Below are 24,272 nucleotides of genomic sequence, written 5' to 3'. Positions count from 1 at the left end.
CAACGTTATGTTTGTGTCACAGTTATGGATGATTGACAGGCTGTCAATTTTATAATGAACAAATATTTGTCTATAGATCAGTGTTCTGTTTTCCGACGGAAGTGAAATCCTGTGGCATAGTGAAGTCTGCCCTCTAGCGGCGACAGGTATTTCACATGCTATCGCTTTCTGAAATGCTGAGAAAGATGAAACCTGAATTAATGGTACATTAACTATTAATTCCGCAGCAAACAAATACTACATACACTCAGTTAAGTACAACATGAAAAGACTTTATTTTCTGTGTACGGATTAGGTCAATGAAAACTTCAAAAAAAGAAATTTTATTTTATACAGCAGTGACTTGGAACCAGTTAAGATGGTGACTTTTTAAGGGATAGTTTCTTCCTTCTTGATAATATAATTATAGATTTACACTGCCTATCAACATTTAGCTATAAACACAAAAATGAAAGCCTACAGTAGCTGCTTTAAAGAGACGCCGTTGTTGAGTCTTGTAGCGTATACTAACATGCACTGCGACTAGGAATAAATGGGCAAAACAGCTTTACAAGACAATCAGCACTAGAAAGAACCCCATAGGCTGGCCGGTTATACAGCTGGTTACAAATGTATCTATTTGTCAAAGCCTAGCATGAAGCAGAAGTAGAACTACTAAAATATTATATATATATATATATATATATATATATATATATATATATATGAGAGAGAGAGAGAGAACAAAATAGACGACTCAAGGGTATTAGAGAAATTCACATTCTTATTGTACATCAATGTACCTCGGCCGCACCTTAAGAACCGCGGACTGGCTGTAAATATCAGATGGGGCGGTATAGACAGCGGCACTTGGGACAGAACCAGGATCTAAACATGAGATGCGACTCTGATACCTTATACATTAGTGATACCATAAACGTCTCATCAACACAGAACGTGACATAAATAAATAACTACACGTATGTACACGGCGTCATGCGTCCCGAACTGTTAGGGGGGCAGTTGTCTGGGAACAGGCAAGAATATCTGTTTAAATCTCCCTCTGTCCAAAAACTCATTTCTAAGTGTGACAGAGGACATTCCCAAGCTAAGCTGAGCTGTCGGCGTTCTTGTTTTTCTCATTGTAATTAAGAGTGTCTTCGCCGTTTCAAATAACACATTAGCGCTCCATCTGCATGTTGTGCAAATGTTGTTTTAATCAACTGTTCCAGCTGCGAGGCTCAGTTTATGGGCTGGGTTGGATTCTCCACGGCTGTCAGCAAGTATCTGACATTAACAGAGCCGAACAGTTTACAACAGCATCACCTTCAGAGCCGCAGGCTCATCCTCACGCGCGCACCGTTCCCGCGTGCACCGTCCCCGCGTGACGCTAATTAATCTGCGCGAGCACACCGGAAGCGTTCACCCCTAATATAAATTGCGAGGTGTGTCCTTACTTATCTACAGTCTTAAGAGCAGCATTCAACGGTTGGCAAACAAACTCGTTCTTCTTAAAGTTTTCATCAGTAGTATTGTATAGTGAACAAAACTTAATGCATCTACATTGCGAAAAATATATACATTGGACTGTTTCGCGACAGATGTGTAACTTGGTCCTCAGCAAATACGACTCTGTTATCAGTTTGTATTGTACCTGAACATGAGATCAGTATTTTATGTGGACAATCACCTATAGTACAGTTGCACATTCTGTGGAGACGCTAGACTCCGGACAGGACATAATTATAAATGATGTATTAAAATGGTGCCATGCGTGTTTATTTAGAAAACAATGAGTGATGTTTCTCCCTGTAAATGTTAAGAGATTAACAGATTTCGACAGTTCTCCCCAACAACACTCTATAGGGAGGTTTTGTTCAGGTCAACTTTGACCGGCAGTGGCCCTGCCTCCTTTCCGTCCTCGGATGGGCCGATTGCCACAGCAATCACGGGAGTCAAATGGTAGGGGTTGACCTTGGGCATGTCGTCCAGGAACTCCTTATCTCCGTTGATGCTCAGCTGCAGTAAAAAATCAGCCAATGAGAGCAGACTTCAAGGTGAACAGTATCTGAGGACGTTGGTTCACTTCTGATAATCTATAGTCCTAATGCAAATAGTATATTTATATGAATAATTCCACGCAACGTTAGATGTTATTTTCATTAAACAAAGCAAAATGGACACTGTTAAATTGACACCTACACTACCTCACAATGTGTTTGACGACATTTGGCTGACAATGTAAAAAAGCATGTTGTAATGCTAAAATAGGACAGACTTCTATATCCAGAGACTTAAAATATCTATTACAACAGCAAAAGGCTCTGGACCTCACAGGGTTTGGAGCTAAGCAGAGGGAGGGGCCTCGACTGATGAGAACGTGCACACCTGAGTCTTGACGTGCTGCTCGGGTGCTGTGACGAGACTGGCACAGCTAAGCCACAGCATCACCATGATGGACAAGAAGAGACACGCTGCCAGGATCCAGCGCGGCAGCCCGGAACGCCTACGAGGGACAGACACATCAAGAGAGACAGACCCATCATCTCCACTGCCCTCCCATGACCCCTCACCACAACCAACCAACTCGAGCCACCCCTACCCCCCCGCTCACCTCGACATGCAGCCCAGGAAGTCGTGTTCGGCGGCGGGATCCTCGGGACGCTGGCCCACGCGCCTCCCCTTGCCCGCTGCCTTTGCCGCATTCCTGTCCCCGTGCGCCCGTCCGCCTGTAAGGGTGCAGAGTCAGCGCTTTCAACCGACGCCCCATCGATTTTGTGACCTGCAGAGGGGCTACGGAATTACGCAGGGAGCCGCAGCGAGGAGGCGGATGAACGCCGACCGCTCCTGCTGAACCCAGAGCTGAGGTCACAGAGGAGGAGAGAGCTGTCAACAGCCCCCCACCCCTGCAGCCCCACGCCACCCTGCCCCGACCCCACCCCCGAGTCGAAGGCGCTCCACTCACCAGTGTGTGGACGCTGCGTGTGGGAGTTCACTTGGGGCCAGGGCTTGTCTGCAACGCTGGAACGTGGGGCTTGCAACTCGGGCAAGGAGTACTCGATCTCGGGCTGGCTCTGGTAAGACCAATCAAACATAAAAGCAAGCTAGGGAGAGCGTTAAGCATTAAGTATTAAGAGATTTAAAGAGAGAAGCTTCTGAGTAAAACAGCAAGCTGGGATAGACTCGCATGGGCTGATTGGTACCCAGTACGCTTTACAAACAGGAAAAGGAAAGAAAAAAAGAAATCACAAAATGGTTGAAGCGGTGCATTCTCACGGTTTCCATGACTATGGCCCTAGTTTCTCCGCCCTGCTCCGCCCCTCTTTAATCCACATCACCTGTGTCTTGTTAGCGACGTAATCACAGCCTATATATAGTCGTTGTGTTACAACACGGTTTCTGTGAAGTCTCCCTTGTACTGTGCACTTGTCTTTTGTATCTCCGCACCACCTCGATCTCTAATAACCACAATGGAGACCTTGAAGTCTTGCATGTTGTCTCCTGTATCTTGATCTTCTGGTGATCCACAGAGTATGCGCAGCGACAAGAATTGCATGGAATTAATATAATTTGAACTAGCAGAACTATAATCTTAATGAGAACACCATCTGTAAAATTATTTACTGCTACTATTCACTACTATAATAATTATCAGTAAGTGGTTTAACTTCTCACACTCCAGATCTGTTATTTAGGGCATCTTATTTGAGAACAACTGAGGAAAACTTCAGGTTAAAATTCAATAAAACATATGCAACCTAGTGGACAACTAGAGGCTAGAGAGGCTGGAAGAACTAGTGAGTCCGTGGGACATAAAGGGTTAACCCATAAGAATATAATAGTGTCATCTGAAATAAAACCTTATCGAAGCCACATTTGATGGCTTAATTTCACCATGGGACCCCTAGGATTGATATGCACTATGACCTTCACGTCCATGAACACTGAAAGTAACCCAGGACTATGGTTTCCTTCCAGGTTCAGTCCACCTGTATTTGAAGAGGTTTCTTGTAACATGTTTTCCATCAAGTCCCTAACATTTTTTAATGTAGAAAGCAGCTGTTTCTCAATAGCAGGCACGATAAATATCTTCCCTTCTGAAACGCATAGGCAGGCAATGTTTCACTAAATGTTGCGCAGGGTGGATGAAATATTGTTTGATGAATTAAATATATGCATGGCGCCTGTTTCTCCAGCAGCAACCAGCCAAAATTTGCTTAGTCAGCCAGCATGGCTTGGAGGAGAGTGAGATCGCCATCTGAAGAAGTCTACACCAGAAGACCTGGTCAGTAACTCTCATAGAACAACTTGAATTTTCTGTCACTGGTTCTGAAACAGGACGGGTCTGTTCCGCTACTCAGAGCCCTCTTTGTTATAAAATGTGTGAATCAATATGCTTTTATTTCTGGAGTTGTTCCCTGGGAGCTCACCAGAGGAGGAGTTCCACTCTGCTTAATTGTGTTCTCCTAAACAAACGCTTTGTGGTGGTGACCTCCACAGAGCAGACCTTTGAAAGTCCTTATGAAGAAATCTCATGTTGTCCCATATGGGCTGGCAGCACCAAATTCGCATGACTGTCGTCTGATTGGATCAGAAGGACAGATGGGTTAGAAGCTCTGTATTATTCTTTCAAGCCAGTACACAACTGATTAACATCTAGAGAACTGTTTACAAATACCTTGGTGGTCCACCAGATATCCAAGATGAAGGTTCCTAGAGATGCTTCACTGGTGAGAGATATTAAGTTTAAATCTGCTTGGATTCAGAATGCCTTACGTGAACATGTGAAAGAAACAAACAAGAAGAACTATGAAGCTCCAGTGAAGACATATGTACCAAGAAATGCAACATGGAATGGGCAATTTGGCCCAGATCTTCTCTGATTGTCCAGGTCTCATTGGTTGAACATAACCCCAACCCTCTCACAGTCACTGTTATTCAAAGCCATGCTGTCAAAAGCATTGAATCCAGATGTCAGAGAGGGGAGAGGATCAAAGGGGGGGGGGGACACATCTTAGGAAGTTAATGCTCACTTGCCGCAGACCGAATGGAATCTTGCCATTAGTGAAAGAGGTCTGATGTGCATCTGTCACGCATTACTGCCAAACTTGCCATAGGTGATCAGCAGTGCTCATGAGACTTCGCCAGGACAAGAGGCCGCTGACTTAATTGTAAACAATCCCATTTCCCTTATTTGGGCTTTTCTGTCTGTGAACCCATCTTGCCTCCTTTTCCGCTCTGGCGGAAGAGGTCTTGCACCGCGTCCACGCTGAACTCGGCTGGAATTTAAACAAGATGCCAGACCTCATTCGAAACATGGATTTGTCCCTCCGCCAATCAGTGGCTAGCGCGCTGCGCATTCGTGTTTACTCTTTGGCTCTAAGGAAACGGACTGATTTTGCCTGATTACCTCTGAGGGACTCATCAAAGGCCTGGGGAGAAGGGATGAACATGATTAAGGCCAGGCAGCTGCTTAACTAGTGGAATATGTTGCCCTGTAAGTGGCATTCGCTGGGGCGCAGATCAACCAGCCATCGTGTAGGCCTCTCAGAGTCCTCAATTGCAATACGACAATGTTTGAAACCTGTGTGGGTAAACCTCTGGTAGGTGGTTTGATGCCATTTAATGCACAAAAGAGCTCAATCTTAAAAAATGAAAATTGCAGATGCCACTGCACGACATGATGCGTGTTGATCGTGGCTAAGATCTGTTTTAAGATCGTGGCTAAGATCTGTTTTAAGATCGTGGCTAAGATCTAAACGTAGAAGGCAGTGGACGTTTTTGAAAAGGCTAATGTTTACTTTGATGCCTGATTGTTGAAAGAAGATGCATTTGTTTAACTAGTAGTTAATCCTTAAAAGCTTTAAAATCCCACCATGCAGTGAATGCCTCATGACCAAAAAAAACATGCGCTACATTGTCGGAAGATATGACGGGCAGAAAACAGACTGGTGGTCACTGTTCGAAAATGGAAACCCATCCACATCACACTTGCTACAACTCCTCTCTCCCGTCAAGAAAAGAAAAGCGTTCTTTACTCCATTTAGATGCCTGATGCAAAAAAACCCCAAAACTGCCTACCATTCGTTTCCCCCATACAACCGCAATGATGTCTATTGTGACAGAGTGTTAGTCCTGCAACCTCAATGCTAGCCACGATGCTCACTTTAGACATTAGATATCAGTGTTGCCTCCTCGTGCTCCCCACCCCCAACTACGGTCTTGCCAAACTTGGTATTTTAAGTGACTGGCTGTATTCCAGCTGCACACTAAACCCACACTGGTTTGACTGATGGCCCATGGAGGTCTCTTTTTCACTTCCCCAGTGTCATAACCGTAAGATGAACATACATCATGCCTCTGGATACAAAGGGACACGCAGATGGCCTCGTGATGACTTAATTCTGTGTTCTTGTACCCGTCTCACTAAACACCAGCTTCATCTTAGCTTGCAGAAACTGCTACGTTTGTGTCGATCTTGCTGAATGCTTATTTCAAAGAACTTTTCGGCTTAATCCATCCCATAACTCACTGCCAGCAAAGCTTGAACCAAAAAAACTCGAGTTTGACCCCCAGGGAGATGTGCGCTACTTTGGGTAGAGTGTGCTGGTGGGCGTTTCAAAGTACGTATCCTCTGGTCTACACGAGTTTTTATGCCACAGTGCAGAAACTGCAGCCCTGTCCAATACACATGTATTTTCAGGTCACAATTTCAAGTAACTATACAAAAAAAAAAAAAGATTTACTCTAAAGTTGCCATATTTTGTCAATTGTGATTTTTCACCGCAATCGAAATTTGTCCTCCGCTTTTTACCCATCTGTGCAGTTAAACACACACACACACTAGTGGTTACTAGGGGGCTGTGGATCACACGTGCCCAGAGCGGTGGGCAGCCCTAGCCCGGCACCCGGGGAGCAGTTGGGGTTAGGTGCCTTGCTCAAGGGCAACTCAGTCATGGCCTCAGGTCTGGGAATCGAACCCACGACCCTCCGGTCACAAGACCAGTTCCCTACCACCAGACCATGACTGCCCCGTCTTTGATGTATATTTGATGTTGTTCTGCTTGTTGTAAATAGTGATTTTGAGAGCTCTGTTCCAAGACCTCACCTGGAAGACGACCACCTTGCCATCATCGGCCTGCAGGTAAAAGGTCCAGGTGGAGGAAATGAAACTCTGAGCAGAGCTGACAATATCATTGCACCAGCTGGACACTGCATCCATCACTGAGACCGGCTTGGGACGGTTAGTCAGCGCCTTGAGCTGCAGGGCAAATCCCCAAGATACTGGTTAGGCATGTGATTTGTGGGCCAAGTAGGTACAAATGGGGGAAAAAAACCCTACACCCCCCATAGGTGATGACTGAGCACAAAGACATTTACCTTCCTGCGTTTGATCTCAGGTTCGGCTGGCTGGCTGGAACAGCCCGTGCTGCAAGCCTCCTGCTCCAGTAACTTAGTGTATGCCTCTTGGCATGCTGTATACACACACACACACACACACACACGGTAGGTGTCAGTCACATCCATTCCCATTCCAAAAGGCTGGCTGTCATCAATATTAACAGACATCTGAGCATCTGCCTCTCACAACAGGGCACGCAATTGATTTTCAATAAAGCAGCCTGTCACAGGCTGGGCTGCTCCGACAGAGACCGTTCTTTCAGACAGCTCTGCGAGCGCACACCTGCTAGAGAAAACCAAGGCTAAGCTGAATGCTTTGAGCCTTCCAAAACAAAAGTAAAATGTTATAAGATATGATTGGATACTATTTGCAGAGATACCATAGCACCTTTGTGCTATACACACACGTCACGCCGCAGATTCACGTGTGCCCAAGGCCTTACCTCCCTGACACTCCTCCTTGCTGCTGTTGAAGCCCGTGTTGCCGTTGACGAACTGACAGATGGAGTACAGGCGGCATCCACGATAACACGCGTTCATGATGGAGTCCTAGAGGAACACAAGGATCTTTGGAAGAACCTTAAAAACCAACACCTTCAAATCAGGGGCACCAAGTGCTCTAAACCATGGTTGGAAATGACCACAAATGCAGATGTTTTTTTTATTAAAGTGTGTGAATGACTAAGAAACATTAATGGAATGTGAGATGATCTCAGAAAACATTCTACTTCATGCAGAGCTCTGGTTCTGTTTCCCACATCTTGGGCATATCCGTATGCCATTGGTCACAGTAGGATTATTTAATTTGTGTACTACTGTTACCATTACTGGTTTTTGTTTTTTAATTTGTTTTGTTTACAAACAAAGTCTAATATATGCCACAACTAGCACATCGGCACTGAAGCAAATCAATTTCCATATTATAAATGGATGTTTATATTGTCAATAGAAATGCATAGTAACTCTTCATAGGCCATGTGACTGCAGTGTTTGGTTAGTTTAAATCCTATTTATTTTAGCATTATTTGCATAAAACAAATAAAGATGCATTTTATTCAGGATATTTTCCAATATTGAAGAATACATTTGTAGTACCTTTATTATAATGCTGGAATACCGGACATGAGAAGATTTATGTAATTCATTTGTTTATCTGTAAATGTCAGAAAAAATGGAACGTATTGAGATCCATAACTGAACAGAGAATTTATGAATAGCGAACCCACTAGAGGAATGTCAGAGCCTGCTGTGGTTTACAGCTGCCCATGTGCGATGACCGTTGAGAGAGAAAACGCTCTGGACCTGCCATCCCCCCCAGCGGCTACATAATAACGGCAACATTTCCCTTTCTTTTGCGAAATAAAACAATAGGCTACATAACGCCTGGTTGAAGTAGTGACGATTTAATCAAACAGCGCCGACGTACGGTGGTAAAGAAAACATCAAGAAAATTATTTATTTATCTTGGGGCCGCAGTTTGTCGTGTTTTACAATGCGCATTTCTTTTGAATTTGTGTGGGATGATGCTTTAATTCATTGGACACTATGTGCTAGACATTAGGTTCTTTACAGTGTATAAATTGTTATTTCGCGTCACATAGGCTATACGTTTTAAATTGAGCTGTAGGTAGAAGTGTATGGGGAGCCTGTCCGGACGGAATCCTAATCTATTCATTAACATGCTGCATTTAACAGCTGGTTAAAGCTTTATTATCGTGATCTCCCTGAACACCCCCCACCACACCTGACCAAGGTGATCTGCACTCGCCCACTATGAAATACCCCGTCTCTACCAAATAAAGAGTATGTTTGATTATTATTCATATATAATGAATTGAGTCAGTGGTATTGATGAATTAGTGCGGCGCATAACACAACAGCCTCTTATCAACTCAAACGCGCCTCATTTTCATGAAAATGGTTTACAGGCCGCATCTAACACCGGTCATATGGACGGAAATGGACCACAGAGCACTTGGTCAAGAAATTATTCGCATTAAGAATATGCTGGTTGTTAACGAATATTTAACGAAATGTTTAATCAGCGCTGATTGTGACTATATTTCGGAACAAATGGTCCATGACTCACGTCGCAGACCATCAAAGCTCATGCGCCATAACACAGACTGTCATTTTCTGATCTTGAGATGCAGACTGCATGGGGTAGGAGCGAAGATGCAGAAACGGTTATATCTAGGAATTACCGCCATATAGGCCCTTATCAAAATGATGCTGACACATCTGCGCAGTGTCGAAATCGACAATCCAGTTAAAACCGAAGTTCACTGGTATGAATAAACATTTGTTTCCGTTTTGCAGGCTGCCCCACGAATTCTGTTTTCAGCAAAACGGGTTAAACTGTGCTGCAAATGGCTGCGGGTGAGAAACCCCGTTTTACTCTGCAGAACCCCACTCGAAGTGTTACAGCAAATGTCAGACAGCTACCTGCATTCTGCGGACGAATGGTTTCAGTTAGGTCACTTACTTTGGCAGGGCTTTTGTTTTTGATGGTGACTTGGCATTGTTTTTTGCAGTAACTGATGTCTCCCAGTTGGTTGTCAAACAAATCAGAAGATGCTGCTACCAACGCCACAAAGACCAGAGAGGCGACAGCGGACACGCCGCACATCCTGCTACCGACCTGAAACATCTTTTCGCCGATGTCAATACCCACGGACTCGGCGTGCTCTGTCGCGTTTGCGGTATCTATGCGTCGCGACCCGTCTCGGTTCCGACTCGGTCTATATCTGCTTCGCTAAGATGTTTGGACGCGGTGTGTCGTCACACCTAGAACATCATCACGTCCTTCGCGCGACGGGTTACTTTGTGCGTCATTATTATGTCTCGAAATTGCACAAAAAGCATTTTGCCAGTGCAATGTAATTTAAGTAAAAAAGCAACAAAAATATATTTACAAGTCAGGCTTGTGTGACAGAAATGTATAAGCTTATTAGGTAGCCATGCACATAAACAAAAAAACCAAATATTAAAACGAATACACGACACTTGCTTAGATAATAGGCCGAGTTTGGAATGTTTCTGAATTCCTAATTATACACCTTGCACATCAATTGGGGGCATAGCACATGATCAAACGTTAGCCTCCATACAATAGTCCAATTTATCACCGAGATCACCCTACCTGCTTGAACGTCAGAGTATTCATTTTATAATAGCAAGTAATTTGTATGGTATGCATGATACAAGTCACGCGCTTCCTACATCTAACATGAACATGTGGATGCGTAGATCTATGATGACGGTGCCAACTGAACTCAGTTTGCTGTAATTAGAACCTGACTATACACTTGACAGCTTTACGACATCTATTTAAACTTTTATTGGCGGTTTTATGCAGCTAAGAGTAATTTCACACTGTTCACTGTTCTCCAATAGAGAAAATAATTTTTTACTAGGACCAAAACTACAGTGGCAATATTGAAGCCGCATGCTATGGTTTTTGAAGCCCTTTCATGTGCATCTTCTTTGTGGAGTATATTAATTTATTATGAACTCTCTTGTGGTGTTATTACTTTTCAATATTTTAGCTACTTATGGTAAGCGAGAGCAAGAAACAAAGTTTATTATTGCTTTGCTTGAAAAGCACTCATATTCTTTACTCATTGGCTTTGGACCAAAATTGTGGTTCTGAAACAGTGGCAGGTTGAACTAGAACAGCAGTTACCTATACCATGCAAAACGTTCCTACAAATAAATGTAAAAAAAAAACACGTGAATATAGCTCACAGCACGACACTCGCATTTTGAACTTGATTTCTAATGTTTGTCCTTAAGTGGTCAAAATGAAAAAGGAAAATTGAAATAGGAACGAATGAACAAATGAAGGAGCAGCCAGTAATGACTAGAGAATGACTGGGAAGATTTGGGAGGAGCTTCGGCAGTATCAACTTATTTCAGCCTTCGAGGCGTGCACGCACGCGAATATTTCTAAAACTCAGACGAGCTGTATGGCATTGTAGTTCTCTACAATGGCAAAGACCTTACACACCTGACGTTGTTTGCCGATTTATGCCAAACGGGGGCCTTTGCCGTTTCAACCGAGAAACAAAGATGGATTATCCGTGCGTCTTTCCCCAACAACTTGACAAAAACAATTCACGGAACACCAGCGACGCGGTGAAAATGGCATTATCAATCTCGACGTTGTCGCTTCTGATTCTGCTCCCTCACGCTTTAACCTCAACCTCACGTAAGTAGTTTAGGATACTTGATCGATACTCCGGCTAACGCGTCCTCCTTTGCATGCTCCTCGCTGAACTTTGTGTAACTACAAGAGTAAGGGCGCGCGCGAGCGAAGTCAACGTTCCTGCTGTCACACAGTGCCCCGTGGACACATTGAAACTGGATAAGAACACAATGCAGGTCTGCAAATTGAGAAACGTAGCATACGTCTTATGCACCATGTGCTAGACTGCAACTACGTTATAACAAATCCAGTGCAGGAGAACTGTAGCGATAGAGAAAAGTGAACTAATCACAAAACTACACACTATTTTGACTTTTAATTAACAAGGCAGGACAACATGGTCCGTGTTTTGCTCCTGCTCCAAAGGTTTAACGGTGTAACACAGAGACAGAGAGATTGTGGATATATTTCATCAGGCTAAGGGCCATGGGCCTCCTGGCACATGTTAAAAAGCTTGTCCACCTCCCACCAAGAGCAAACTTGGTCCACATTAACTCCACAGTGTCCCTAAAGGAATTAAATAGCAGTGCAGTAAAACAGTCCAGTTTAGGCTTTAGAGCATTTTTTCATAAATGTCAATACATATCAGCGTGGATGACTGTGAGGAGGAAAGTATTAAGGATGGAAAACCACTTAAGCTTTTGAGTAATGACCTTGGGTGACCTCTACAAGTGATCTCCTGACTGCTAAAGCACTGTGGCTGTAAATCTGGCTCAGGGACTCCTGTTTGCTGCTGGTCATAAATTCGGACTGTGGTTTTTTTCTGACCCCCTCCTCCCCCCAGACTTGGCTGTCATCTCCCCCCAGGACCCGGCACTCCCCATCGGGTCCAGCCTAACCGTGGTGTGTACTGTTAGCGCCGAGCTCGGGCTAGCGGCTAGCTCGCTGTACTGGACGCTGAACGGGAGGCGGCTGGCCAGGAGCACCTACACGGTGCTGAGTCCGACAGAGCTGAGCGTAACGCTGCACAGACTCAATGGCTCCCAGCAGCAGTCTGGGGACAACTTAGTATGCCACAGGGGCAGCGGAGACGTGCTGGCAGGCTCCTGTATTTATGTTGGAAGTAAGTGCATCATAGTGGCAAATCCTCAAATTCGGGTCTAGAATATCAGATAAACAGTTCCTTTTCTATATTGCAGAACTGGTCTGGAATTCTGGTCTAGAATATGAGATATCCAGGGTCTTCTGTGTACAAATTCAGGTCTAGAAGATGAGATACTCAGTTTCTTGTGTATAATACGGAACGGGTGGTTCTAAGTGAGACACAGTGTATGCACTCGTATCAAGTCAGCCTTTATTTTTTATTTTTTACTCCTAATTGGGAATGCTAATGCAAGATGACTCCACAGCACCCAGTTGTCTTTTGTGCTCTGTTCTCTGTTTGTGCGCAGTGCCCCCAGAAAAACCCGATAACCTGTCCTGCTGGTCCCGGAACACTAAGGACCTCAGTTGCAGATGGAGTCCTGGAAGTCAAGGAGAGACCTTCATCAGCACCAAATACATCCTCAAGTACAAGCTTCGGTGAGTTAGGACATCTACACAAATGTCTATACCGTAACATACACAGTGGCATCCAGAATTGCTGGCACTCTTGCTAAAGATGACTGCTGGGATAACTGTGGTGTTAATGAGAAACCTAGACTATCAGTAAAATGAAAGCTATTCCAGGAAAGAATAAGAACCAAAATAAACATAAATTTTCTCAAAAACAATGCCACAATTATCGGCAGTACCTGGAAGTTCTTGGTAATCAAATAATCAAAAATAATGTAGATATATTACCAGGGCCATAACAGGACCAGAGAAGTTTATTTATGGAAGTATTTATGGAAGTATCTTCCATCCATCCATTCAGTATAGAATGAAATAGAATGAGATAACAATGATGTTCTGAAAATATAGCACAGTGTAGCCTTCAAAGTTTGCGCCAATGCTAGCCAATAAACATCAACTAGATTCTGACGGACCCCATAGAGTTGGGAGCCACAGAATTCGCAAAACTAATTGTGTAAACCATCATGGCTTACTTATTCAGCAAAGTATTACTACACCCCCCACCCCTGAAACAACCTACTTAGCGAGACACTGTAAAGACACGTTAGCTAAAACTACGTGAACATGCGTGATGTTTGTGCTGAAATTCCTTTTACTAAACACATTTTTAATTGCTTTGTTTTAAAAATGATTGATTTCTTCCTTAGTCTTCTTTAATTTTTTGCGATCTGTTCGCTTTACAAAAATGCTGTCTGCACAGAGAGATAGCAAGGCACACAGGCAGGCTAAATAAACTAGGGTAAAATTGGTAAAAAAAAAAAACCTACTGTTAACATTAAACTTCATGTGAAAGCGCAGATGGATTTAGTTTTGGCTTCAGCCAAATATATATATATATATATATATATATATATATATATATATATATATATATATATATATATATATATATATATATATATATATATATATATATATATATATATATATATATATAATATAAGTTTAGGTAATTAAAACCAAGCAATATAGCTTCAGTCAAAGCTGTTCATGTAAAAGTAGAAATGGAATTGAGTGACTGTAAATTAATGAAGTGTAAACATATCAATTCTGATTCCTTCAGCTTTGGACAAACAAAATGACGTAGGCTTCCATAATTTTGTTTGTCCAAAGCTGAAGGATTCAGCCCACTACTGCCCATTATATTCATTTTAACTTCTTAAATGTGCCATATTTTGTCAATTGTGATTTTTCACCGCAATCAAAATTTGTTCTCCGCTTTTTACCCATCTGTGCAGTTAGAACACACACACACACACACACACACTAGTGATTACTAGGGGGCTGTGGTGCACACGTGCCCAGAGCGGTAGGCAGCCCTAGCCCGGCGCCCGGGGAGCAGTTGGGGTTAGATGCCTTGCTCAAGGGCACCTCAGTGATGGCCTCAGGTCTGGGAATCGAACCCACGACCCTCCGGTCACAAGATCAGTTCCCTACCATAGGACCATGACTGCCACCAGTCTTAAACATCACTTGTCATGTGGTAAAATTTATCAAAAGTTACCAACTTTCATAAATCAGGTAATGGAAATATATTAAAATAACTTCACCCCCTAAAAAGAACAATTTTCACCATTAGGTCAATAATTAAGAAGTTTCAACCAACTCGAGGTGTGATGAATCTGCCTGGTAGAGGCCACAAGTGTATTTCAGCCCCATATACAGTAAGACAGATGGTCTGAGAGGTTGTTCACCTCCTGCAATCACCATATCTCCAAAACTAAGTTTGGATACCACCACCATGCCAGCAAAGTATTTGGAAGGCATACCAGAAGAAAGCCTCCACTGTCGTGAAAGCCACAAACGTAAGCGCCTGGAGTACACTAAACATCACTGGAGCTTTGATTGGAACCAGGTTGTACGGTCGGAGGAGACGAAAATAGAGCTTTTTGGCAGAGGTGGATTTGCCTCTGTTCGACGGCTACGACTGGGTCGTGGTTGGGTCCTCCTGCATTCCAGTGAGCCAAAGCATACCCTGAAAATCTACACAAAAAAATCTTCCGTGAAAATCTTCCGTGAAAATCTTCCGTGGTCGGCTGACCACGGAAGCAAGCTCTTCCGATCACCATCCCAGTTCCCTGACCTAACCCGAGCGGAAACCCTGTGAGATTAAGGGCACAGCCCATGAGTAATAACCAAGAACTCGGGGAACTCAACAGACCTTGCATGGAGGAATGGTCTCCGATTCTTTTGTACGTGTTCTTCACCTCATCCAGTATTAAAGATGACTCGGGGGTGCAGGGGTGCCAGCAATCGTGACATTTTTGTTTTTTAAGTAACAATTTACATCATTATTTAAACTTAATTATTTTATATTTTTAGTTCAAGTGCACGCATAATTTCTCTTTAGCATTCCTTCCACAGTAATTCTGAAAGGCTTCTTCTGCAAATTTTTGGTGACCCTTACTGACTGTACTGCTCGGTTTCAGAGTGGCTTATCGAGCTGAAAATTTGGCAAGCAGGTGGAACGAAGCTCCACGATATTTAACGGTGTTTGAAATCTCCGCACGGCCCGGCCGTAACGGGTCTTAATTACTGTGCAGATGGTACGGCAAAGAGAAGGAGTGCGAGGACTACAACACGGGCCAGCCGTATACGTGCTACATCCCACGAGATCTGGCCATCTTCACGCCATATGAGATCTGGGTGGAAGCCTCCAATCAGCTTGGCTCTTCCTCCTCTGATGTCATCATCTTGGATATCTTAGATGTGGGTAAGCAGGACGCCCATGCCTCCTGTACGAGACTGGCTGGAGTGCACTATTAAATCAGCTGTACAAAAGGCCAAAAGGGGCTGTGGCGTTTGAGATTTATTCTGTGCGTATTCAGGCAAAGCTTCCCAACACTGAACTCAGCCTCCGGCGTCTTATACAGCATTTGAGCATATCACATATGGTACGCACACACTTTCCTCGGCGTGGAGTTTATGAGGTGTGAAAAAGAAAAGAAAAGGGCTAGAATGCAGATGACTTAACAACCATGGTCACAAAGGGCACAGGGACAGAACGCTTCCAAGATGAATCCCCCTTTCAATTTTTAAATTTATTTATTTATTTTTGTGGTTTGAAAGTCGGGATGAAACGTTAAAGAGTGGCGAGGGACACAGTGGACAGGATGGTGGACAGAACGTCCCTGTCCTTTTTGATTCTCGGAAACAATAAAGTTTGGAATTCATTTCACTTGCCCCTGGAGGCAAGCTTTATTAAAAATAAATAAATAAAGTAAAAAACAAAAAATAAAACAAAACAATGAATTTTATACGTAGATAGACAGACAGCAGTAAAAAAAAAATAGAACATTATATTTACAAGCAAAATTTAAAGATCTCTATATGTAGCGATAAATGTTTTATGTGAGATTCAGTGACCATGCTTAAGTGTTGACCTATCTCATGTTTACAATAAAATCGTGCCTTTTTAATGTGGTTTCCAGACAGAAAGCACATCATGCTTTTATCATAGGCTGGGGAAAGAGCATAACTGACCTTATCACTTTGTTCACAGACCAGTCAATTAACAGTACAGACATGCTGAGTGAACAAGAGAAACATATCTTGTAACTGTAAGACATTTAAACCAGAAAAGGGGGGTTGACCAAGGCAGAAGAGCATGTGTTTTGATGAAAAAAGATTCTCATCTCCTTCAGTACCGTTTCATGTGGATCAGAGTCTGCTTATAGACCTTAAGTTTACTTCTTCTCTGAATAGGGTTTTCTTCTTTAATAAAGCATGTCTAAAATACAGAAAAAGAAAGAAAAGGCAGAGAGGAAGAAGGATTTAACAGTCGGACCGTATTTGTTGTGTTCTGAGGTGGTTATAAGTGGTTCACAAGCAGTAGGACAGATATAGTTTTTGTGATGATTTAGACTGAGACTAGGTTAGAGACATTGACATGGCGTTTTGTTGTCCTTTCTATGTTATACTTTTCCATCTATTTCTTTGTCAGCAAGTTACACTTTTTGATGCTCGTCTGCTTTGCCTTTCACTTAGTCACAATACAATACCATATATTTAGACAATATTTCTCCTGACGTAACTAGTCTTTTTTCACAAAGGTTTTTGCTTCCTTGCGTTTTGGCTAAAAATAACATCTGTTTTCCCCCCACTGGTAACAATTATGTATGTTTCTTTTGCATCTCAAGTCTGTGCTGTAGCATTATTGATTAGTCGCGCATTTCTCCCATCTCAGTGACCACCGATCCTCCTCCCGACGTTCACGTGACTCGGGTTGGAGAACTGGATGACCAGCTCAGTGTGCGCTGGGCCAGCCCTCCAGCTCTCAAGGACTTCCTCTTCCAGGCCAAGTACCAGATCCGCTACCGTCTGGAGGATGGAGCAGAATGGAAGGTGGGGGGGGGGGCACTCCCTGTTGTCCGCTCGGCTGATTAGAGGGCAATTCCAGAGGAATGCGAACAGACACACCGAGCATAGTAGTGCTTTAATCAAAATGAATGAAATTGTAAAATATACAGAATAGCGGCATTTAGTGTCAGGCTAATGGTGATTTATGTAAATGCTTCAGAACAGCACGAGGGCCCCTGAGGGATTGTTGTATGAATAGTTAGTTGTTGGTTGTGAAAGCAAGTTTGAACACGCTAAACCCGTAGGGGAAACAAAATCGGTGCACAAAAATGGATCTGCACAATGTAACGTCCCACTGAGGTAATATCGTTATTGGTGGTCCATGTTCACTCTGTGTCTGTCTCCCGTTAGGTAGTGGATGACGTGGGGAATCAGACGTCCTGCCGGTTAGCAGGACTCAAGCCTGGGACGGTGTACTTCGTCCAGGTGCGCTGCAACCCCGTCGGCATATACGGCTCAAAGAAGGCCGGGATCTGGAGTGACTGGAGCCACCCGACCGCTGCCTCGACGCCGAGCAGCAGTGAGTATACAGAATCGCAGCGTGCAGGCGCAGAATCACTTGGGACTCTCTGCAAAACCCCAAAACCCCATTGTTACTAAGCAAAAAACCCGAAGCATAAAATGTCGAACACTTGTGGCAAAAAAAAAAGGGAAACTCCAACATCAGAGTCATTTCTAATTTTAAAAAATCAGAATCAGATTTAGATACAAAAACTCTAAAACTGTATGAATGTTTCTTCCTTGGTAGAGATGTTCACACGGTGATCAGAGCTCCAAGTTGAATCCGTGGAACGCTCAGTTCTGCAGTTCTAATGGAACTTTCCCTCTCTGCAGATGAGACTGCAACATCATGGGTCAATTAGCTTCAGCTTGAATGTAACCCCAGAAAACAACACAACGAAAAACGTCAAGGAACTTGATATGGATATCTCATCAGTGCATTCAAAGCTCTGCAGGATAATGTCTGTTGACCTAAGGGAATGCTTGATGAATTCTTTTTTGCTAGACATAGACAGCTAGGCATGGGCCGTTTGAGCACGTTCCATTTAAAGCAGTGGATTCATCTAAACTGAATGGAAACGACTTTGAATCATTTGGAGAAAATGACAGGTCACGTGATTTTCACATGGCCTAAAGACGAGAAGCTCTGTCGTTCCCTCTGGTTGGCCGTGTCCGAGGATCATCCCATTGTCTTTTTTAGAAGGATTAAGATTTTGGATGATTTAGACTTTTTTCATGCCTTAAAATGCTTTGCAGAACACCATTTCAAATTACGGATCACAAGCAACGTTCATTTCCTCCCTGTAAATGTGTGATGGAAATCCTGCTGTATAGCTCTCTCAATTTGCAGTATTGTACAAATCTGCCTGTGATTAATCAAAGTTTTTTTGCACCTGACATATACGATCAATAGAGGTTGAATATGGCACAGCTTAGAAGTGCTTGGTATTATAGGAATATCACATTTGAGTATTTTGTGGGGTATTTTACCGTAACGGCAGTAACTTCGAACCCGTATCTCTTCGTAGGGCGGCTGCAGACCGGCACGTGTGATCCCAAATCCGAAGAGCATAATTCCACCTTGCGGCAGGAGCTGAAGCAGTTCTTCGGCTGGGTGCGGAAACACACGTACGGCTGCACCAACGTCAGCATCAAACTTTACGACCAGTGGCGTGTGTGGCTACAGAAGGCACACAAAACTCGCAATCTGGTAGGTAAGGAGACATCTTGCTTTATTCATACTCTATGCATTCCACTTTGTCAGTTTAGTGTTGTTTGATTGACATGTTTATGACATGATGAAGGTGAATACCTGAAACCTGACGCTTGTAACAAGGTAAGCAGCACAAGTAAGTAATGTACCTATAAACACACTGACAAGACACTTTATTACGAACACCTGTGTACCTGCACTCATTGGTCTTAGACACACCTGTCCTACAGGTGTAAATTACGCATGTACAGTTGGTGAATGTTGTCCATCTGTGTAGTCATTTCATCAGACCACAGGACCAGTGCTGGCCAGATATTATTATATTACCAATGCTGGCAGGTTAGCGGCATGGTTGTTGGTCTCAAGCTGATGCAAACTGATCACGGGCAAGATTGTTGCCAGGGTTTTTGTAGAGTAGTACCACCAAAAAATATCTATCCCACAAAAGTCACAATCTGCCCATCCATGAAAAGCTGGAGGACGGCTAACATAACTTGTGCATGGCTACAGATAGACTGTAGACTATCGGTTTCAAACCGATACATATAATAGATGATAAATTATACGCCTCCTATTTTATCCTATTCTGGCCCAAATGTCACGAAGTGCTTGGTCAGGTGCAGACCTACCTACATTCTCCATATGTTCCTGTTATCAGAACCAGTTGGATTTCTTTCGACTCCGAAGACTGTTAATGACATGGGTTTAGTTTAGAGTGTTTTTTAGATCCATCTTCGGAGCTCTATTAAGCTCTATGCAGCTTGCCTCAAGAAAAGCTGGTACCAATTACATTGAGCAGTCACTATACATTATGTCATCATTTACTTGTAATTTTTCTTGCCTTTCAGGTACCACAAAGCGGTAAATCTTAGCACAAGTCCGAACAAGACTAGAACAGTTTGCCAACAAATGTGACTGAGTCTTTTTATTCACTTTCAAGTGCTTAGGATAGTTTGTTTTTGACAAACCTGAAGGCTCTTTTGAAAATTTCAAATGGAGCTCAGAATGTGGAGAGCTGTTATGTCCCTGTTGCAAAGCTGTGTGTGATGTCTAAGAACAAAGACCAAGGAGAACGCGCCTGTGAAACCGTTCCAGGGACAAAGGCGCGGAAAGGGAGAGCTCAGAGGTAACCGGAGCACGACCCAGATGTCTTAATCGGAGGGAACGCATCAGGCAGGTCGAAATCGGAAAAGAAATGGAATTTGCCCCTGCAGTGGTGTATCATCTGTGCAGCAGCTACCATCTGGTACCATTAGAGCAGAACCCTGCCAAAATTCACTCACGAGAGAGTGAGTGACAGAAACTCTGCTCTGCCTGGACACATCAACCAAATATTGGTTACAACAATTTGTTGGGAGTTTACCAGTGTACATTTCAAGGAAACAGAAGAAAGACTTTGCACACATGCACACGCAGGTTCTTAAAAAAATGTTTTTAAAACAAATACAAAACTCTTTACAGCTAATCAGTATAGAGGCAATGCTGCTTTCAGATTAACTAAATGTAATGGCACAATAATTCTCAGGCTGGTGAATTATCAGCTGCATACCATTTGTACATATTTTGTTAAAATAAGTGCAAGATGATGTTTATCCATTTTATTTTTGTATAAAATCTCGACATATTTAAGATATATTCTGCAATATCTTTTACTACTACAAATTGAACTGGTCATATACAAGTGAGCTGTCATTGTGGAGCATAAAAATGTTGGAATTTCAAAAGGATCACCAGAGAGAAAACAAGTTAAAATAACATTTCCAGACCCAGTTTCCAAACTATGCTCTACAAGTGATCGTCTCCACTGCGATGCACGAAACATCAGTAGCAAACACACACGGAACATAAGCTGCCCTGAGGCAACATTCAGTAGCTTCAGCTCCTCTTTATGGAAAACGAAGGTCATAGGTGAGAACAAATCCATCTCTCTGGGCAGGACCCAATATCTTTCATTCGGACTCTTCAGAATCGTACATGAAGTCCTGCAGAATCTCGCTCAGAGCCTCCTTGTTCTTTATAATGCTGAAAAGGAGAGAGTGAGTGAGTGAGGCGATTGGCAGAAATGTGCCTTGTACGGCAGGTATTTTCCATGACGTGGGGAAAGTGGCCGCACACTGAAACCACAAAGCATATGGTAGGGTCACTCTTACTCCTGTTTGATCTCCTGGACCACCTCATGACAGCCCTCATCTTCTGGGTGATCCTGAACACACTGCTTCGCCAGCTGCAATTTAGCAGTCTGTAAGCAAGAGTGATAATAATCAGACTCTTAATCCTCATGTGCTGTCAAAGTTCATAAAAATGATCAAGCTACAATTTCCTCCCATCAGACACTGCACATTCAGGATTCATAAAATTCATATTATGAATGATGTAAAAACAGATACATTTTCAGTGAGTACAGTCTTATACTGTTGTCGTATGACTTGTAGCATGTAATAACACTTTTTACAATATTTTCTGTACAAACTACGAGTTGAGTGCACAGACAGGCTTTTAGCATTAAAGTGAAATAGGTTATTATTCTCTGACGGTATTCAGAGGACATTTTGTTTGTTCAAATTAACTTTGCAGCTCCATCTGTGTCAAAGAATTGAAGTGAAGGATATTAAAAGCTCAGGCAAAAAGACATGCCCAAAAGCACAAAGCTGTCAAGACTTCTGGTGTGTGACATGCCATTTTAATTACAATATGGAAAACTACCTTAGATTACTGAAATTTCTACCTTTTCATGGTTTCTTGACTGGAGAGGGCAGAGAACGAATCGGAGTTGTGCAGTGTGTATTTCTTCATCATAACTTAAACCATTAACATACTGTGGTATAACACGAAATCCTGGACTAAAGTTTTTTCCACTTACAGATTTACTCTGTAAGTAAACTGGCTCTGTAAGTAAATGGTTTTGCAGATATATAAAAAAGATTAAAATAATAACAATGACAATAAACACCAAGTACACACCAGCTCTAGTTTTTGCTTCTCTTTACGTTGCAGCTTCTCGATGTGCTGGGATAGATCTGGGCGATGGAAATCTCGGTGTAGTCGTACTTTAATCTGCAGTATTTCGTTGTTGATGCCGCAGAACGCCTCCGCGATCTCGTGAACCAGCTGTCGGTAATGCTGGAAATCATAGTGGGGCCCTGTCCTCAAATACGCCCCGTGTCCCCTGGACACACGTCAACAACATATTAGCCCAAGGCTGAGGTCAACAGGCTGGCCAAATGAAACAGCTCACTAGTTAGCTGACTAATATTAGTTAAAAGGCACGTCTTACTCCTCAAAGAGCCTGTACGCCTCCACGCGCTCAGCCTGAAGATCGTAAAACCGCCGGACCGAACTTCTGAAATCTGGAGAGGACTTGAAACGTTCACACAATTGTCGGTAAGATTATGGTGCGAGTAAGGGCTACATGAAGAAGAAAATAAACATTCACCTAGGTTAAAGACACTAGTACACGAATCAAACATTTATTCAGGATATCATCTTACCATAGCAGTAATAACGCTGTTGATTTCTGAGCTTGCTTGGTACGTGTGTTCACTAGCAACACGACCCAGCTGCCCGGCCAACCAGCTGCACTTACTTCCTGTTTTCCTTCGTTGACAAATATTACGTCATGTCCGGCTGTGTGTTCGTCCCGTATCACAATGGTTCTGCATTCTGAGGCGTTTACACTTTCGTATCGATAAATGTAACTCCAGTACATGCTACGTGTAAAGTTATAAATATTATGTACACACTTCACGCGTAAATTTGACATTAAAAAAGTTGTATAAAGATGAAAACCATTGACAAGCAAAAATGTCCTGCGCAAAATCAGCTTTCAAAATAAAAGCCGCCAACACGAATACTTAAATCAGAGGGTAACCAAACATCTACTCACGTCAATAGCAGCCAAACCTGACTTTGTCTTTGCCTTTAAGGTTTAAAATAATCCAAAAATCCGTAGTAAAAGACGGATTGAATCAAGCCCAATAGTATATAAACTAGGTTACAGATTCTGTTTTCGTCAGAAATAAAATAGTGTCTTAAATAGGACTTAAAATTTAGCTAAACAAATTTGACATATCATTTTGAATTAAACTAAAGTAATATTTCAACTGATTTTCAACTGAATTTTTATCTGAAAATATATGTTTTAGTTAAAGATCATTAGGCATGTGATTATCGATGGGGGGGAGGGGGATCCCTGATTCAAAATGAAAATTTGACCTATTATTGTGAACTTTATTTAATATTTACAGTAAAGTGAAGCAAAACCATGTGAATCGGCAGTATATTATAGGAAACTTTGTATGGTTGGATGTCCTCACTTCGGATAAAGGCAAGCACATACTATGCTCTGCAAATCCTAAACAACACTGATTAAAAGCATGACCCTTGATGTATGCCATTTGGAACTATTCTATCTTTTGATTGTCTGCTGCCTGTTTTCAAGTACACATTGTAGACTGTTAACTGAAGCACAGCACAAATAAAAATTATAATGGAGATTCCGCGTTGGGTTCTGGTTTTAATGAACGGGTGTTTCTAAAACAGATGTATGAGATCCATGGTGATTTTTAAAATAAATTTTCAAAATGTTTTGAATAACTGCCCGATTAGATAAGATACTGCTTACATTAACCCAACTGTAGAATATCGGCGATATTCATAGTAGTGAAATCACTATACGTGTAACCTTGATTTTATTTAAAGCTTATACACAGTCTAATTCTTGATGAAAATTTTTATTTATTACATCACTATGATGTGTGACGTCAGTGTACATATAAGTTATTGTAGATATTTAATTTGTCATTTTGTTAAATCATTTATTTAAGTGAATAATTGTTACATATTTAGTCATTGTTAAATATTTATTTAATTGTTAAATAAATAGTTTGTTATTAAAAGAGTTAAAGAGATGTGTAATCCTTTGGCATCCTATTCTGCTATATGAGAAATGCTGGTATACACTGATCACCGAGATGGGGGATTGAAGCAGATCTCATCTGGTTTCATTCTGTCAGTTCTTGTGTGAATATACTATTACAGAGAATAAACTAGTCCAGATTC

General features: G+C 42.4%; 3 protein-coding genes across 7 annotated transcripts; 1 reads left to right on the top strand and 2 right to left on the bottom strand.

Annotated features, from left to right (window-relative positions):
* Positions 1–256: 256 nt before the first annotated feature.
* Positions 257–10,176, bottom strand: tmem59l (transmembrane protein 59-like). Its single transcript, XM_077024542.1, has 8 exons — positions 9,866–10,176; positions 7,824–7,929; positions 7,360–7,454; positions 7,088–7,240; positions 2,945–3,053; positions 2,594–2,708; positions 2,368–2,485; positions 257–1,998 (listed from the first exon to the last, which is right to left on the bottom strand). Exons 1-8 carry the CDS (start codon positions 10,028–10,030, stop codon positions 1,840–1,842), a joined length of 1,020 nt encoding a protein of 339 aa, XP_076880657.1. The 5' UTR covers positions 10,031–10,176; the 3' UTR covers positions 257–1,839.
* Positions 10,177–11,121: 945 nt separating this feature from the next.
* crlf1b (cytokine receptor-like factor 1b) lies at positions 11,122–20,843 on the top strand. Of its 5 annotated transcripts, none has more exons than XM_077024537.1 (8): positions 11,122–11,590; positions 12,372–12,650; positions 12,979–13,108; positions 15,685–15,854; positions 17,328–17,485; positions 17,852–18,020; positions 19,030–19,211; positions 20,310–20,843. In XM_077024537.1, the coding sequence occupies exons 1-8, from the start codon at positions 11,410–11,412 to the stop codon at positions 20,367–20,369; spliced, it is 1,329 nt and encodes a 442-aa protein (XP_076880652.1). In that variant the 5' UTR covers positions 11,122–11,409; the 3' UTR covers positions 20,370–20,843. The 5 variants fall into 5 exon arrangements, with proteins under 5 accessions (XP_076880652.1, XP_076880653.1, XP_076880654.1 ...); XM_077024538.1 differs by having other exon boundaries at positions 19,030–19,215; XM_077024539.1 differs by having other exon boundaries at positions 11,123–11,590; positions 20,063–20,843.
* Positions 20,798–22,855, bottom strand: rex1bd (required for excision 1-B domain containing). The gene is made up of 5 exons (XM_077024543.1): positions 22,703–22,855; positions 22,489–22,571; positions 22,176–22,380; positions 21,365–21,453; positions 20,798–21,236 (listed from the first exon to the last, which is right to left on the bottom strand). The coding sequence occupies exons 1-5, from the start codon at positions 22,703–22,705 to the stop codon at positions 21,164–21,166; spliced, it is 453 nt and encodes a 150-aa protein (XP_076880658.1). The 5' UTR covers positions 22,706–22,855; the 3' UTR covers positions 20,798–21,163.
* Positions 22,856–24,272: the final 1,417 nt, after the last annotated feature.

This window comes from Brachyhypopomus gauderio, chromosome 12, assembly GCF_052324685.1.
Source record: "Brachyhypopomus gauderio isolate BG-103 chromosome 12, BGAUD_0.2, whole genome shotgun sequence".
NCBI lineage: Eukaryota > Metazoa > Chordata > Actinopteri > Gymnotiformes > Hypopomidae > Brachyhypopomus > Brachyhypopomus gauderio.
This window is presented reverse-complemented; position numbering and strand designations above follow the sequence as displayed.

Coding starts and splice junctions, on each gene's coding strand:
- rex1bd (XM_077024543.1), bottom strand. Junction 22,381..22,488: donor GCGTACAGGCTCTTTGAGGA/GTAAGACGTGCC, acceptor ACGTGTGTCCAG/GGGACACGGGGCGTATTTGA. Junction 21,454..22,175: donor AGAAGCAAAAACTAGAGCTG/GTGTGTACTTGG, acceptor TCTTGCTTACAG/ACTGCTAAATTGCAGCTGGC.
- tmem59l (XM_077024542.1), bottom strand. CDS start 10,030: ATGTTTCAGGTCGGTAGCAGGATGTGCGGCGTGTCCGCTGTCGCCTCT. Junction 7,455..7,823: donor CAAGGAGGAGTGTCAGGGAG/GTAAGGCCTTGG, acceptor GTGTGTATACAG/CATGCCAAGAGGCATACACT. Junction 7,241..7,359: donor CTGAGATCAAACGCAGGAAG/GTAAATGTCTTT, acceptor TTTGCCCTGCAG/CTCAAGGCGCTGACTAACCG.
- crlf1b (XM_077024537.1), top strand. CDS start 11,410: ATGCCAAACGGGGGCCTTTGCCGTTTCAACCGAGAAACAAAGATGGAT. Junction 15,855..17,327: donor CTTGGATATCTTAGATGTGG/GTAAGCAGGACG, acceptor CTCCCATCTCAG/TGACCACCGATCCTCCTCCC. Junction 17,486..17,851: donor AGGATGGAGCAGAATGGAAG/GTGGGGGGGGGG, acceptor GTCTCCCGTTAG/GTAGTGGATGACGTGGGGAA.